This window comes from Stomoxys calcitrans, chromosome 3 (genome assembly GCF_963082655.1).
Source record: "Stomoxys calcitrans chromosome 3, idStoCalc2.1, whole genome shotgun sequence".
Classification (NCBI taxonomy): domain Eukaryota; kingdom Metazoa; phylum Arthropoda; class Insecta; order Diptera; family Muscidae; genus Stomoxys; species Stomoxys calcitrans.
In genome coordinates, this window is record NC_081554.1 from 109,382,006 (window position 1) to 109,396,745 (window position 14,740).

General features: G+C 38.4%; 1 protein-coding gene across 2 annotated transcripts in view; it reads left to right on the top strand.

The window, feature by feature from the left end:
• The window catches only part of LOC106091129 (uncharacterized), a 176,661-nt gene extending 168,853 nt beyond the window's left edge, over positions 1-7,808 (top strand). For both annotated transcript variants that reach the window (XM_059364812.1, XM_059364813.1), the window contains one exon: positions 7,503-7,808. In XM_059364812.1, coding sequence (XP_059220795.1) covers positions 7,503-7,729 — 227 coding nt within the window. In that variant the 3' untranslated portion in view covers positions 7,730-7,808. The remainder of the gene's footprint in view (positions 1-7,502) is intronic.
• The last annotated feature ends 6,932 nt before the right edge of the window (positions 7,809-14,740 follow it).

Sequence of the window (14,740 nt, forward strand, 5' to 3'; positions counted from 1 at the left end):
TAGTGTAGCTAGACATTTGTCCAGGGGGGCTACAATCCAACTAAAAAAATTATTTTTGTTTTGTATTTAATAAAGATTCAATAATGTTTTACTTAAACATACGTCATTGTGATCTTTGGTTTTTCTGGTCCCAACATTTCGATTAAAAAGCTCTTCTCTTTCCATCAAAATCCGTACTGATCGAAGAGTTCCTGTTTTTTTGTGCCTTAATTGGTGGGCAATAGCTGCGTTGGTTGCGTCATGTTGTCAGAATGGATGAAGAAGCTCCAGCAAAGAACCGGGAAGACCAAAAGCCCGATGGATATATCAAGTGGTGGGAGACATCTAGAAACTTGGTGTCAAATATTTTAGAATGAGCGCAGAAGATCGAGGTGCTTGGAATGCTATTCTACATTCGGCTGGTTGAGCAAATGTTCTGTCATAGCCAATTAAAGTAAGTAAGTAATTGGTGTGCTGAATTCCTATCGTATGAAAAATACTCGCCGAAAGCATTACTCGCTTTATTCAAATTCAAATGCGGATATCTACTAAGACTAGGCTTCCTCGCAGAAGTTGATTGATTTATTTCTTTAAAACTTATTTACACATCATTTAGACGGATGGCGTGCTCCGAAATTGATTGAGCTTTATATACTTTCCACCTACGATTTGTATGTAACATTTATAAGATGGAACTAAAATTTTATTCACATAAGAATTACACTTCCCAGGTTCTTGACAAGTGAACTCTGGAGATCGATTTTCATAGGTTGAAAGTCATAACAAAAGTTTTTGTGCACAGTTTTCGCTAAATCGGGAAAATTTGCGCCTTCAGTGGCCCGAAGAAGCCAAATATGAAAATCGACTTACATGGGTAATATCTAAATAGGAGACGATTAGGATCATCAACTGTTCTACATCAATAAGAAGCATTTGTTTAAAATTTTAATCAGTTAGCACTACGCGGTAAGAAGGTAGCGTGATTTCTACAGGCAGGCGGCTTATAACGAACTTGATCCACTTAAAATATCATGGCGATCAAGAATATAAATATATTTACTTTATTGTGTCTTACACCAAAATTCGAGTACTCACTTCATGCTAGAGGGTTTAAAAATAAGCGGAATACCCATTTGTATAAGCAACCCTTCAGCAGATGGTTTTATTATTGCAATTCAAACTTAGAGACTTGACAACTTTGAATTTAATTTGTGAACGCCCTCTTCTCTAATACTAATCATCGAACTGTAACTGCAAATTCGTTCAGTTAACATTTCATTTCACTCAACATTTTCATCATGGTAACGCAAACGAACGAACAGCGACTGCATATTATAAAAATTTACTTCCGATTCGAAACCAGTGACGGCTACTTTAAGATCGTCATCATCGCAAGATCATCTTCAGTGACGAATCTCATTTTTGGCTTAATGGTTTCGTCAATAAGCAAAATATGCGTCATTGGTCAGGTGAAAATGGGCCAGTGGTTTAAATTCAAAATGTTTATTAATTCAAATACTTGTACCGTGTGTTTACAATAAAGAAAAAATAGAAAAATAGTATGACAAAGCGCGGCAATTGGTCTTCCCGAACCGTCATCTTCAACCTTGATAAGAATTACGGCAGGTCCTAAGCTACTCCCATCTATGTGCAGTTCTTGGTCTTTGTTGACATCGTAAATGTCTAAAACTCGTTCACTGGTTATCGCTCGAATCAGAGTTATAAAAGCATTTTCACATTCGTCTGACCAATCGAATGAAACATACTTCTTAGTTAATCTGGTCAGTGTGGCAGCAATGTGAGCATAATTCACGTCAAATTTACGGAAATACTCAGTTGAGCCCAAAAATCTTCTAACCTCGGGCACATTCATTGTTGTTGGAAATTCATCAATCGAAGTAGTTTTCAATCGGCCTGGTGTACCATCTTTGTCCACTTTATGTCCCAAGAGCGTTACGCTGTTCTTCATGAAGAGACATAGGAGGAGTTAACCCCAACCAACAATTCTTCCAAATTCCGCAGGCCCTCCTCAAAAGTATTGGACGCAACATAACTTCGTCGACATAGCTAACCAATTTACCCCTCATCGGCTCGATAACCTTCATCATCATCTTCTGGAACGTTCACGGCACATTCTTAAGCCCGAAAGGCATTCGATTTAACTCAAAAAGATCACTGTGAGTGATGAACTCAGTGTACCCTTCGACTGTTCATCTACTTCAATCTGGTTACACCCGGAGTTCTAAAATACGTTTTAGGCCATCACCATAATGTCCAATTAGAACTTCACAGGTCATTTATTTATAATCGACAACAAAAAGTTCACAGTCAAAGCATTGTCCTTCAATTGTTAATTTAATGCTTGCTGTCTTACTCGCACAACTATATTCGGCTACCGCGAAACCTTGAAGTGATTTACAATACGGCACAAATCACAGTTAAACCGCACTTCCCGTTATCATATTTGTGTTTACAATCGCATTCGCCGATTATTTTGCCCTATCCGGTGGCTTAGGACAATTTCGCGATATGCGTCCTTTCTCGCGGCAATTATAACACACCGGACCACTATGGCGATTTTTCAATTTATTGTCACTTGTATCCTCTTTGGTCTTACGTTCAAAGTCTTTCTTTACCGCCACATTCTTCGGCACCTGTGCATTTTGAGCGTATGTCTTATCTCTGGATACTTACATTATCCCCTGTAGAGATTTCATTAGGTTATGTCGTACAAATAAACTAACAAACCACGGGGCATCACATCTGCATACTACATGACAAATGCAAATACAAAGAGCGGCATGGAGTGCAATAACAGCGACTTGTAGTGCTGCCAGGTCTTTTTCGAAAAATAGTCAAAATATAGAAAAAATCGTCAAACTTTTCTTAAAAAAACCACATGAAATCGTCACATCTAAAATTCGACCTTTTCATTTAGATTTCGTAATTTTTGGTGTGTAGAAGACCTCTGTAAGGCCAAATGGTCTTGCATATGGCATGTGACTGGATTAGACTCAGGGGTCTCACTGTTAACCAAAAAAATACAGAAATATGCCTGTTCACGAGGAAAACGAAGGTGGTCCAATTTGACGCACCACGTTTCCTATATAAAACTATTTCGATATCTGACAAGGCCAAATACTTAAGAGTGATCTTGGATAGGAAAGTTAATTGGAAATGTTACATTCAGGAGCGTTACATTCAGGGCCTGAATCCGGGGATAGTCCACTGTCTCTACAGAAAAGTGATTAGACCAATACTTACTTAAGCCCCAGTAATTTGTTGGACTACTATGGAAAAAAAGTGGAACATAAGGGCGATGAGAACCACTCCTACTAAAGCACGGGAGACCATTCTAGATATCCGACCCATTGACATACATGTTTACATGTGAGGCAGCCACTGCGGCTTTGAGACTTAAGGCGATGGGAGAATGGATTGAGGATGGGAGCAGCTCATACCATCGTGGTATAATCGAGGCGACGATAAGAAACCTGGAAGAAGGGAAGAGGTTTCCGATCGGATACCTGAGATGAACCTTGAAGTCGAGTGCGAGGCACTGCTGCCAGCGGCACAGTCATGGACTGACGGAACCCTAGTATTGCCGTCTAGAAAATCATGTAGCACGGATGGATCAAAGCTAGAGGACAGAGTGGGCCTGGGGGTCTACATTGAGAACCCAAGGACTGAGATCTGTTTTAGACTGCCTGATCATAATACGATCCTGCAGGTGGAGATGCGGACGATCACGGAATGCGTGATGTGGTGTGGTGCTAACACGAGGACGTCGAGTGAGTCTTTACCGATAGTAAAATTGCCATCGGGGCAATAACAACCTGGACAGTAAGGTCACGAACAGTCTTGCAGTGTAAGAAGGAGACTAACACCTTCTCTGAGGGTTGTTGGGTTGCCGGGCCATAACGGAGTAAGGGGAATTGAAAGGGCAGACGATTGGGCGGTGAAGGCCAGAGATCTACCATTGATAAACTTGGTTAACCCGAAGCCTTTCGGGTCGACGCAGTTCGATTTAACGGCGTGGGTGACAAATGCGCATGTAACACTGTGGGACAGCGAAACAGTCGATAGGACAGCGAAAATCCTATGGGGTGATCCGGATCATGAGAGGACGAGACTATTACTGAAAGGAAGTATGAATGGGGTCAGTATAGCTTTTGGTGTCATAACGGGACACATAGGACTACGAGCTCACTTATGCAAAATCGGTACGGCAAGTTAAAGCATGGGGGGGGGATGATGATGAGGTGTTGGAGCATGTCATTGCCCGGCTTTCGCGGATAACAGACACCGGTCCTTAATTTGGGACACGTTACCAAATATGAACCAACTTAGGGGAGTGGTATGGAAAAGAATTAAGGATTTTGTAAGTAGAACGAAATTCCTAACTTAAACATTTTTTTTTATTCGAACTTCCTTTTTAGCCGATTACTGACTCAGGTATATGTGCATAGTGGCAAGATGCCCAATACGCCCACCCAGGCGTTATATACAAATTTCACTATGAACATACCCATTAGCTAGTAATCTGATTGTTTTGTACTCTAAATATTTTAAGATTACCTCGAAAGTCAAGAATTCCAAGTTACTAAAAAAATCCATAATTATTCACCATTCCACGCCCCTAATCTGTTCAAGGCTGATATTGTCTGCCCACCAAAGTGCTCCAACGTCTCATCATCTTCCCCACATGCCCTACACATACTATCACTTGCCGCACCGATTTTGCATAAGTGAGCACTAATTGATATGTCAGAAGTTTGCCCCTGTTCCTTAATGGAATGTTCATGGGCAGATTTGCATATAAGCTCGAAGTCCTATGTGTCCCGCCATGATACCAAAAGCCACACTGACCTTATTCTTACTTCCTTTCAGTAATAGCCTCGTCTTTTCACGATCCGGATCTCCAAATAGAAATTTCTTATTGACCTGATGGCCATACTGTCCGTAAATATGTTCACACCCGATGTCCGTTAACACCCTACCACCTTGGACTATCAGATGTAGACCGGGCGCACTCTATCCTCTAGCATTGATCCATCCGTGTAGCATGAACTTCCAGATGTCAATACCAGAGTTCCGTCAATCAAAGACTGTGCCTCTGGCAGCTGTGTCTTGCACACGACCTCAAGTGTCATCTGAGATATCCGATCGGAATCCTCTTCTCTTCCATCCAGGTTTCCTATTGTCGCCTCGATTATACCGCGATGGTATGATCTGCTCCTTTCCTCTATCCATCCATCGCGTTAAGTCTCATAGCTGCTCAGATGTTGCTTCACATTTAATATGCATGTCCATGGGTCGGATATATAGAATCGTCGCCAATGCCCTATTGGCACTAGGTCCCGCGTTTGCCGAGATAACATGGTCTCTGAACATCTTGTATTATCCTTACATTGCGTTTTTGTTTGTTGCGTAAGTAAGTTGTGGTCTATTCACCGCCTTGTAGAGCCAGTGGACTATATTCGTATTTAGGCTCCATCTCGAGCCTACGGCCCTTCTACATAGTGTCCAAAATCTAAGAGCCTTCTCGGTACGCTCCTGAATGTGATACTTCCAATTAGGTTTCCTATCCAAGATCACTACTAAGTATTTGAATTTGTTATGTATCGAACTCGTTCTACTGAGGAAATGTAGTGCATCACATTGGCTCATCTTCCTCTTCCTCGTGAACAGACAGATTTCAGTTTTCTCTGGATTATCATTGAGACTCCTAGGTCAAGCCCAGTCGTATGCAATCAGTAAGACCCTTTCGGCCCTTCGGCATTGCTGGTTCGGATCCTTACTCCTTAGACGGCTTCAAATCCCCCCTCAGTCAGCATACGTAATATTGTAGGTTATTTATGGTAGTCACCCATAGGAATGGCGATAATATCTCCCTTTTGGCGTGCCCTATACCAATTTCTCCTTTATATATATCATGAGATCCACAATTTATTCCCCTGTTGCTTAACATATGGTTTATCCAGTCTCTAATGACCTAGTCACCCGGTACTGGTCTTAGGATTAGATCAGTCTGTCGATCTTCACATTATTAAAATTCTTCTAGTTGTAACAAATACCCCCAATTTGCACGTCTTAGCATCGAAAGATACTTCTATTTTATGCACAACCTCGTACGTTACAGTCTCCATCGACATAAGCATGCTGTTTGTATTTGAGCAATTCGCTGGATATCCTTCTCTGTATCATGGTAGAGTTTTGAGTAGAAAAGACGTTGGCTTATCGGTCTGTAGACCCTTGGTGTGACATAAATTGTCTCGCCGGGCTTGAGTATAAATACCACCCTTGCCGTTTGCCAGGAGTTTTGGAGTAAATTAATTCAAGTCCAAAGCACGCTGTGAAAATAGTGGCCAGATGTGGCGCGAGATAGTCGGCCTCCTTATTTAGTAACGCCGGAAATTTTCCATCAGGTGACATTAATGGTTGGAAACTTCTCATTACTTCCTTTCCCAAATTTTCTGTAAGGATAAGCTTTCGATCAATCTACTTATTCCAAGATCCCGGTGTCTCCGAGAGTCCCGTCGTATCAATATATCCTCCCTTGTCTCTGCTCTCACTTCCATGTCGTCTAATAACGTTTCAGTTTGGTCATGAGTTTTTGGGAGAAAGTTTTTCATCTAGTGTCATTAACGCTATCGAACTGTTCTGTTTTCATCTAATTCCGGAAGCTTGTCGGGTTCGGCGCTGGACGTGCAATTCTAAAGCTAATGTAGCGATGGTCCGGGAGGGTGTGTTCCATGGAGATCCTCCAATCCTGAACCGCAATGATTAGATTTTCAGAAAATATTGTCACATATAAACCTTCTCTCTATCCTATTAACAAAGGAAGCGGTATTATTAATAATATATAGTTATTATTCTATAATACTGCCAGGGCTTAGCCCGGTTATTAATGTTGGTACTACCCCTGGAAATGTGGTGAGAGTTCGCATCGGATCTTAGGAAATTATGTGCATTTCCTGTTTGTTTTGCCTTCCTCCGTTGCAGCTCCGACGTGGGTGGAGGTGTCGGAAATTCGAAAGGCATATAGAGTTATGCCAGGTATGATCCAAAATCTATCCCATCCTATCTCACCACCGTTGCATCCGTCGTTGACAACTCTGGGGAAAACATATAATTTTAAATTGCCTGACAAATATCACAGTTCCTCAACCGGATTCCTCTGTTCCAATTTAGGTTCTCATTTCTTAGAGAACTTGTCTGAATTCGCAGATGTGAATATTCGCAAGTTATTGGGGGTTTTAAGCGATCCAGTTCGCTTAAAACCCCAATAACTTGCTCAACGATAGGACCTAGAATGCATATTCCTTCTCCTGTTTATGTGGTATCAAAATGGACGAAATCGTCTACCTGAGTCTTATGGTAGTCTGCCTGGTAAACCTAACCTAACTTTAGACACATTTCTGACAACATAATATGAAACGATTTCTTTTGTAAATTTAGAATTTTGTACCTATTTTTCCCTCAACAAAATGAGTAATAATTTTTTGTCTCTGTATTTTCAGAAGAAAAACCTGCTGCGATGCAGCATCTGAATCGAACTATTTGGGATGGCGATCTAAACAACAACAGCATCAGTACAACTGGAACTACAACATCAAATAACTCCACGAATCTTATATTAAGTATATTTTATCTTAAAATTATTATATTCTCAACTTACACTATGGGAAAGCGTAATGTTTTATTTTCCATAACGAAAACTTTACATGCAAGTGTATTAAATAGATGAAGTTCATTTAAAACAAATTTAACGTGAAAGCTATATTTTTAAGTTAAAATAAATTAATGTTTAAATATCCTGAACGAAATGCTGGTTTCATTGATGTTATGATTAAAATATTTTTTTTTTGTTTTGTTATTCGCTTGACGCCTCTAATCTGAGATGGAATCACGAATCACCCAGAAATTTTCTGATGAATATACATATTTAGACAACATCTTCAAGATTGCTATTTGGCCGTAAAGGATTCTAAAAATAGCTTGCTTCAATCCTCAAGTATCCTTAAGGTGGTATGGTGGTGGTGGAAATGTCACAGCTATGAAAGTTGTACACGTCGCACAGTGGGCCAAACGGCGAAAAACTTGGAAAAAAGTCCAGAGGAGAGCATAGGCTTTTAGAAAAATTATAATTAAGTCTTAAATTATGCACATCGCCTTAGTAGGTCAAAAGTTATAGTCCCTTGAGTGTTGGAAAAGTGGAAAGTTGTCAACTTTGGCACGCTGTATTTCACCTTGTATTAAAGATACAGACCAACAACACCATTTTCCTAATGCCTTACGTCCTCCTCTACAAATGTCTCGAACATTTTCATACCCTCCTCCATAGGATGGGGTATACACTAATTTTGTCATTCCGTTTGTATCAAATCGAAATATTGATCTGAGAACCAACAAAGTATATATATTCTTAAAGCCGCCTGTCGAAAGCACCATATGTGCCATATAAACCGATCTCGCATCTTGACTTTTTGAGCCTCTAGAGGATGCAATTCTTACCCAATTTGTCTGAATTTCGCATGAGGAGATTTATTTTGACTTCCAATATATGTGCCAAGTATGGTTCAAATCGGTTCATAACCTGATACAGATCCCTCTAATATGGCTCCCATATAATCAGCTCTCCTAATTTTACTTCTTTACCCACTATAGGGCGCAATTCTTATACGGTTTGGTTGAAATTTTCCACAAAGCCTTCTACTTTGGTCTCCAACAGTCGAAACAAGTACAGCCCCAATAGGTTCAAAACTTGGTATAGCTCCAATAGCATAGCAATTCTTATCCATTATCTTTTATTTGTCTATAAAGAGATATCGGGCACAGAAATTGACAAATGGTGCAGGTCAGGCCTTTTTAAGCCTCCGATTTGTCTGAAATTTTGCATGACATCTTTACGTAACATCTGTTAAAAGTCTCAGCAACTACCACAAGTATGCTCCAAATCGGTCTATAAGCTGATATAGCTCCCATATAGACTAATCTTTTGATTTGAGTTCTTATGCCTATAGAAGGCGTTTACTTTAACTTACGACTTTAACCCTGAGATGTGTTCTCTGTTTTACTGATTTCCGGTGTTTATGCTAAGTTTTGGGTTTTGGTGTATTCAGGGGACTATAGTAGAATTTTTCGGCAAACATTTTTGTAGAATATGATATGAAAGAATCCCAAAAAAGGGCCGTAAAATTATTTTTTACAAAATAATCCAAAATATGTAATTGGTGCTAGTTTGTGCAGCTGATATTAATCTTTTTTGATTCGGGAAACCATATTTTCATGTCTGTGACTCCTGTCGTTGGCAAATTAATAATTAAAAAAATCATTTGCTTCATAAACAAACATTTTTGGAAAAAATATGTAGCATTCATTTGTTAAAAAAAAACTTCGTACGAAAATGTCGATTAGTTGAAGGGGGACCTCAAATATAAATATTTTTTTAAATCGCCTTATTTGAAGATGTTTTAATAATTTTCATTTTCGATTTTTGTATTTTTGTCCACCCAGGCAACACCGTGCGTTGGGTAATACATGTTCATGTTTGGCAATTGTATATGTTTAACTACATGTAAAAACTAAAATAAAGGTCATGATTAAGGTCCGTATAATGCACGGTTGCCATACTGTCAGGATTCAAACTTTTTACAGTTTTGGACCGCTATAGCCTTAAATCAAATGAGTTGATTTGAAAATATTCCAAAGAGTTTTTTCTGCAGAATTTCCTAAATTTTAAAACTACACAGAAAAAATTGCTTAATAACGACGATTTTATTCGTAATATTAAGGATGCGATTTTGTTGTTAATGACAAGTAAATATTCCTAATATTTACGATTTCATACTTAGTTTTACAAAGTAGATCTTGAACACAAAAATGTATTAACCTTAAACATCATGTTTAAGCTTTATATTCCAGAATATTAATTTGAAGATAAAAAGTTCTAATATCAAAAATTGAATTAATATTAGAAATATTTGCAACTTTATTTTTAGAATTAAAAAACACATAAATAAAAGTCAAGTTTTTATTAAATTTTAAGATTTTGTCCTTATTATGAGATCTATATTTAATGAGGTTTAATTTAATAATTATGGAAATTCGGAGTGCAATCCCAATACTAGTCAAAGGTTTTTTTGTGTTCAAGAATTTAAATATGGATATAGGTTTATTTTTAGGAATAAAAGACATATAAACCAATGTCAAATTTTTATTATCTTTTAAGATTTTGTCCTTTTTATGAGACCTATATTTAATGAGGTCTTATTAAATAATTATGAAAATTCAGAGTACAATCCCAATAATAATCAAACGATTTTTTTATGTTCAAGAATTTAAATATGGATATAGGTTTACATAACTATAGGTCTATATTTAATTATGGACCCACCTGGCCGACGTTTGTGTGAATGCTTGTGTAAATGTTTGCATAAAACTTTATTTAAGAAAGATGTTACTAAATATGTTGCTACTTGCAATGATTCAGTTAAGAAAGCTAAGTCATTTGCTCAAAAACAACTAAATCAACGATACAACCCAGAGGCAATGATAGCGTAAATTCTCACAAAGCTGCCAATTTTCTGGATACTTCCAAATTGACATTCTAGTTTTATTTGCATTATCAAGTGTGGCAGCCACAAGATCCAAAGATTTATGATTATAAATATAAATTTGAAAAAAGCAAAATATGAAGAAAAATTTAAATCAAAACGAAGCATTTGACTTCCTAGTGGGATTTGGATACAACTCTGAAATTGGAACATTTCATCAGCTGGGCAAGTGACCTTCTATAATGAATACTGCTATTTGCGTAAATAAAGATTATTGTCACTTTTGGCCCTAAAACACATTCAAGATAGAAGCAAAATTCGCTTAGCGGTCCCAAATTAGTGCAAACCATATTATGGTAGCGAAGACAAAACTTCTGTATGTATACCATTAAAATAGATTGTTTAAAGATAGATAAATTCCATTCATATTTATTAAAGCACAAAAAATGTGAAGTTTGGCCAGGCCGAACTTTGGATACCAAACAACTTGGATATTTATATTTACTACCATTCGTCATAATACGATGAAAAATGTGTCATTTATGAATCCATAGCAGAAATATAGTCCGATCTCCAACTTATTCAGGAAGGATTTAAAGGGTCTAACACATCCATTGTACCATGAAGTTGGCAACCCTTTAAGTACTCGGACGTGCTTTCTTATCTTATCCGATGGGTCTTTTAATTAATACTTACTGACAGAACATTGATTCGACTAGCCCAACGTAGAATATCGTTCCAAGCGCCTCGATCTTCTGCAAAATCTCCGAGTTTCGAGGTGTTTCCCACCACTTAATATTTCCACCGTGTTTACCTTCAAAAGACTTATTTTCTGCAGCTTCTTCATCCATTTTGACAACATGATCTAGTCAACGCAACCGTTGAATTTAAATACGTGTGACTATGCTATCGTCGTTATATAGCTCATGCAGTCCGTAGTTTATGCGACGCCAATATTCTCCATTAACGCAAACTGCTCCATATATATATTACAAAGAATCTCTCTCTCAAACACTTCAAGCACTGCCTCGTCTGCTTTCACAAGCACTCATGCCTCAGAACCATATAAGAACACGGGTAGAATCAGTGTCTAATGCAATCTTCGTCTGCCGAGAGGTGGCTTTGTTTCTAAACTGCTTACTTAATCCAAAGTAGCATCTGTTTGCCAGTATTATTCTTTGCTTTATCTAAAAACTGGTGTCATTCGTTTCAGTTACGGCGGTGTCGATGTAGATAAAGTTGCTGACTATCTCAAAGTTGTGTTTCCCAACTTTTTCCATTTTCTTTATCTCATCGGTTGTACGGGGCGTTTTGGGAGTTGATACCATCCGTTTTGTCTCATCTGCATTTACTGTCAGACCCACTTTCAATGACTCCCAATCGATTCTTTCAAAGGCTGCAGTGGCTACTTCTGGTGACGGACCTGTGATATCTATGTCGTCGGCATAGGTGAGTAGTATTTCTTGTCTTGTGAATCGTGCGCCATATGTATTCACATCTGCATCTCGTATAATCTTCTACATCATGATATTAAAGAGATCACACCATCGGCTGTCTCCTGGTCTGAAACATCGTTGGGTATTGAATAATTCGGAGAGATTCTTTCCTATTCTTACTGAGGAACATGTATCAGCAAGTGTCATCCTCCAGAGTCCTACGAATTTTGTAGGGATACAAAATTAAGACATGGCTTGAAATTCCTTTGAATGTATAGGGGTATCGAAAGCGGCTTTGTAGTCAAGAAAGAAATGGTAGGTGTTGATTTGTCCTTCTCGGGTCTTTTTCTCCCTTTTGGGGTGTTTTGGGGAAGGGATGATGGCCTAAATAAATGGTCCTACAGTGTGATATCAAATTCGTATTCTACTCCCAAATACCTTTATTTGAGCTCCATATTGCGATGGTCCCTAAAAAGTTGCTGTTTATGGGGTATTTTGGGAAAGGGGTAGACCCCCAGAAAATTGGTCCCGAAAATGGGTATCAATTCTTACTCTACCCCAATACCCTTCATTTAAGCCCCACATTGTCATGGTCGGTAAATATGCACGATTTAGGGGTGTTTTGGGGAGTGGAGTGGTACCCCAAATTCTGAGCCCTGAAAATATATCAGCAACGTGCTTTATTCTCATATATCATTCATATCATTTATTTGAACTCCATATTGCCATTGCCCTCAAAATTGGATACCAAATTCGTTTTCTAATCTCATTAAAATTCCTTATTGCAAAAGTCAGCAAATATGTCCGGTTTGGGGTATTGGCCTTAAAAAGTATGAATATTTAGTTGCACTCTCTTTAAGACACAAATTGTCTTGGTGAGCAAATACGTCCTATTTAGGGGTTGTTATGGCGGTGGGACGTCCGATAGACAGTAGGCTCCTAATGTTGATATCAGATACGTGGTCTACTCCCAAATACCTTTAATTTGAGCCCCATATTTCCATAGTCGGCAAACATGACCGGCTTGGGGGTGTTTAGGGGGATGGGTGGCCACTCAGTGAGTTGGCCTTGAAAATATATATCGGATTCGTGTTCCACTTTAAAAACTCTCTTATTTGAGCCTCATATTGCAATAGTCAGAAAATACTTCCTATTTGGGAGGTGTTATGGGTGTGGGGTGGCGAATATTGATATCAAATTCGTGCTTTACTCCCAAAGTCCTTTCATTTGAGCCCCATATTGCTATGGTCGTAAATTTGTCCCCTTTTGGGGACTTGGTCCCATATTTGGATATCAGATTCGTATTCTGCATTCAAATACCTTTTATTTAACCCCCACATTCCCATAGTCAGTAAATAAGTCCTCTTTTGGGGGGTGTATTGGGAAAGGGGTGGACCCCCAGAAACGTGGTCCCACATTTGGATATTAGATTCATATTCTACTCGCAAATACCTTTCATTTGAGTCCCATATTGCCATGGACGGTAAATATGTCCGATTTAGGGGTGTTTTGGGGCTTGGGGTCCGACAGTTGGATATCAGATACGTTTTCTTATCCTAAATACCTTTTATTTGAGACCCATATTGTCGTGATTGGTCTAAATATATGTTTGGTAGGTAGTCCCCCTAGTAGTCCCCCTAGCCACCCATCCGAAATTTGGATACCAAATTTTTATTTTTAGGGTATGAAAGCACACAAAATTTCGCTTAAATCACACCACCCATCTCTGAGATCTGGCGTTTCTGAAAATTAGGGAAAGGGGGAGGGTCCGCCCCCTTCAAATATCAAAAAATGTAGTACCCTATTTTCACCACGGGGTCATTATGCATCATCTGTGAAAATTTCAAGAAAATCGGTTCAGCCGTTTCTGAGTCTATAAGGAACACACAAACAAACAAACACAAATTGATTTTTATATATAAGATTATAGTCATTTTGTTCACATGTATTTGATAAAAAGAAAAGCGGAGGTCTTTGACAAATTTGTTGAAATTAAATCGATGATAACTGCTCTTCACAATGTCAAAATTGCAATGATTACCCAGGATAATGGAACAGAATATCATCCCAAGAAAGGAATTCAAATTCACCATACTGTAGCCTATTCTCCTCAACAGAATAGAGCTGCTGAAAGATTTAATCGTACTTTGGTGGATAAGACCAGATCAATGATATTAGAGTCGAATGTACCGAAATATTGATGTGGTGAGGCAGCGTTAACAGCAACATATTTAATAAATAGAAGCCCATGCAAGTCGCTTTTAGAAAAGAAAATGCCTTCTTAAATTTGGTATAATACTGGGTTGCCCAAAAAGTAATTGCGGATTTTTTAAAAGAAAGTAAATGCATTTTTAATGAAGCTTAGAATGAACTTTAATCAAATATACTTTTTTACACTTTTTTTCTAAAGCAAGCTACAAGTAACAGCGGATAACTGACAGAAGAAAGAATTCAATTACAGAATGACAAGCTGTGAAAAAATTTGTCAACGCCGACTATATGAAAAATCCGCAATTACTTTTTGGGCAACCCAATAGAAAACTAGATTTGACAAAACTTCGTGTATTGGGCTGTAAGGACTATGCTTGGATTCCAAAACAGAAGAGAAAGAAACTTGACGCCAAATCTGAAGAAATGATTATGATTGGATATATTGGGTTGCCCAAAAAGTAATTGTCGGTAATATAGTAGTAATATAGTCGGCGTTGACAAATTTTCTCAACGGCTTGTGACTCTGTAATTGCATTCTTTCTTCTGTCAGTTATC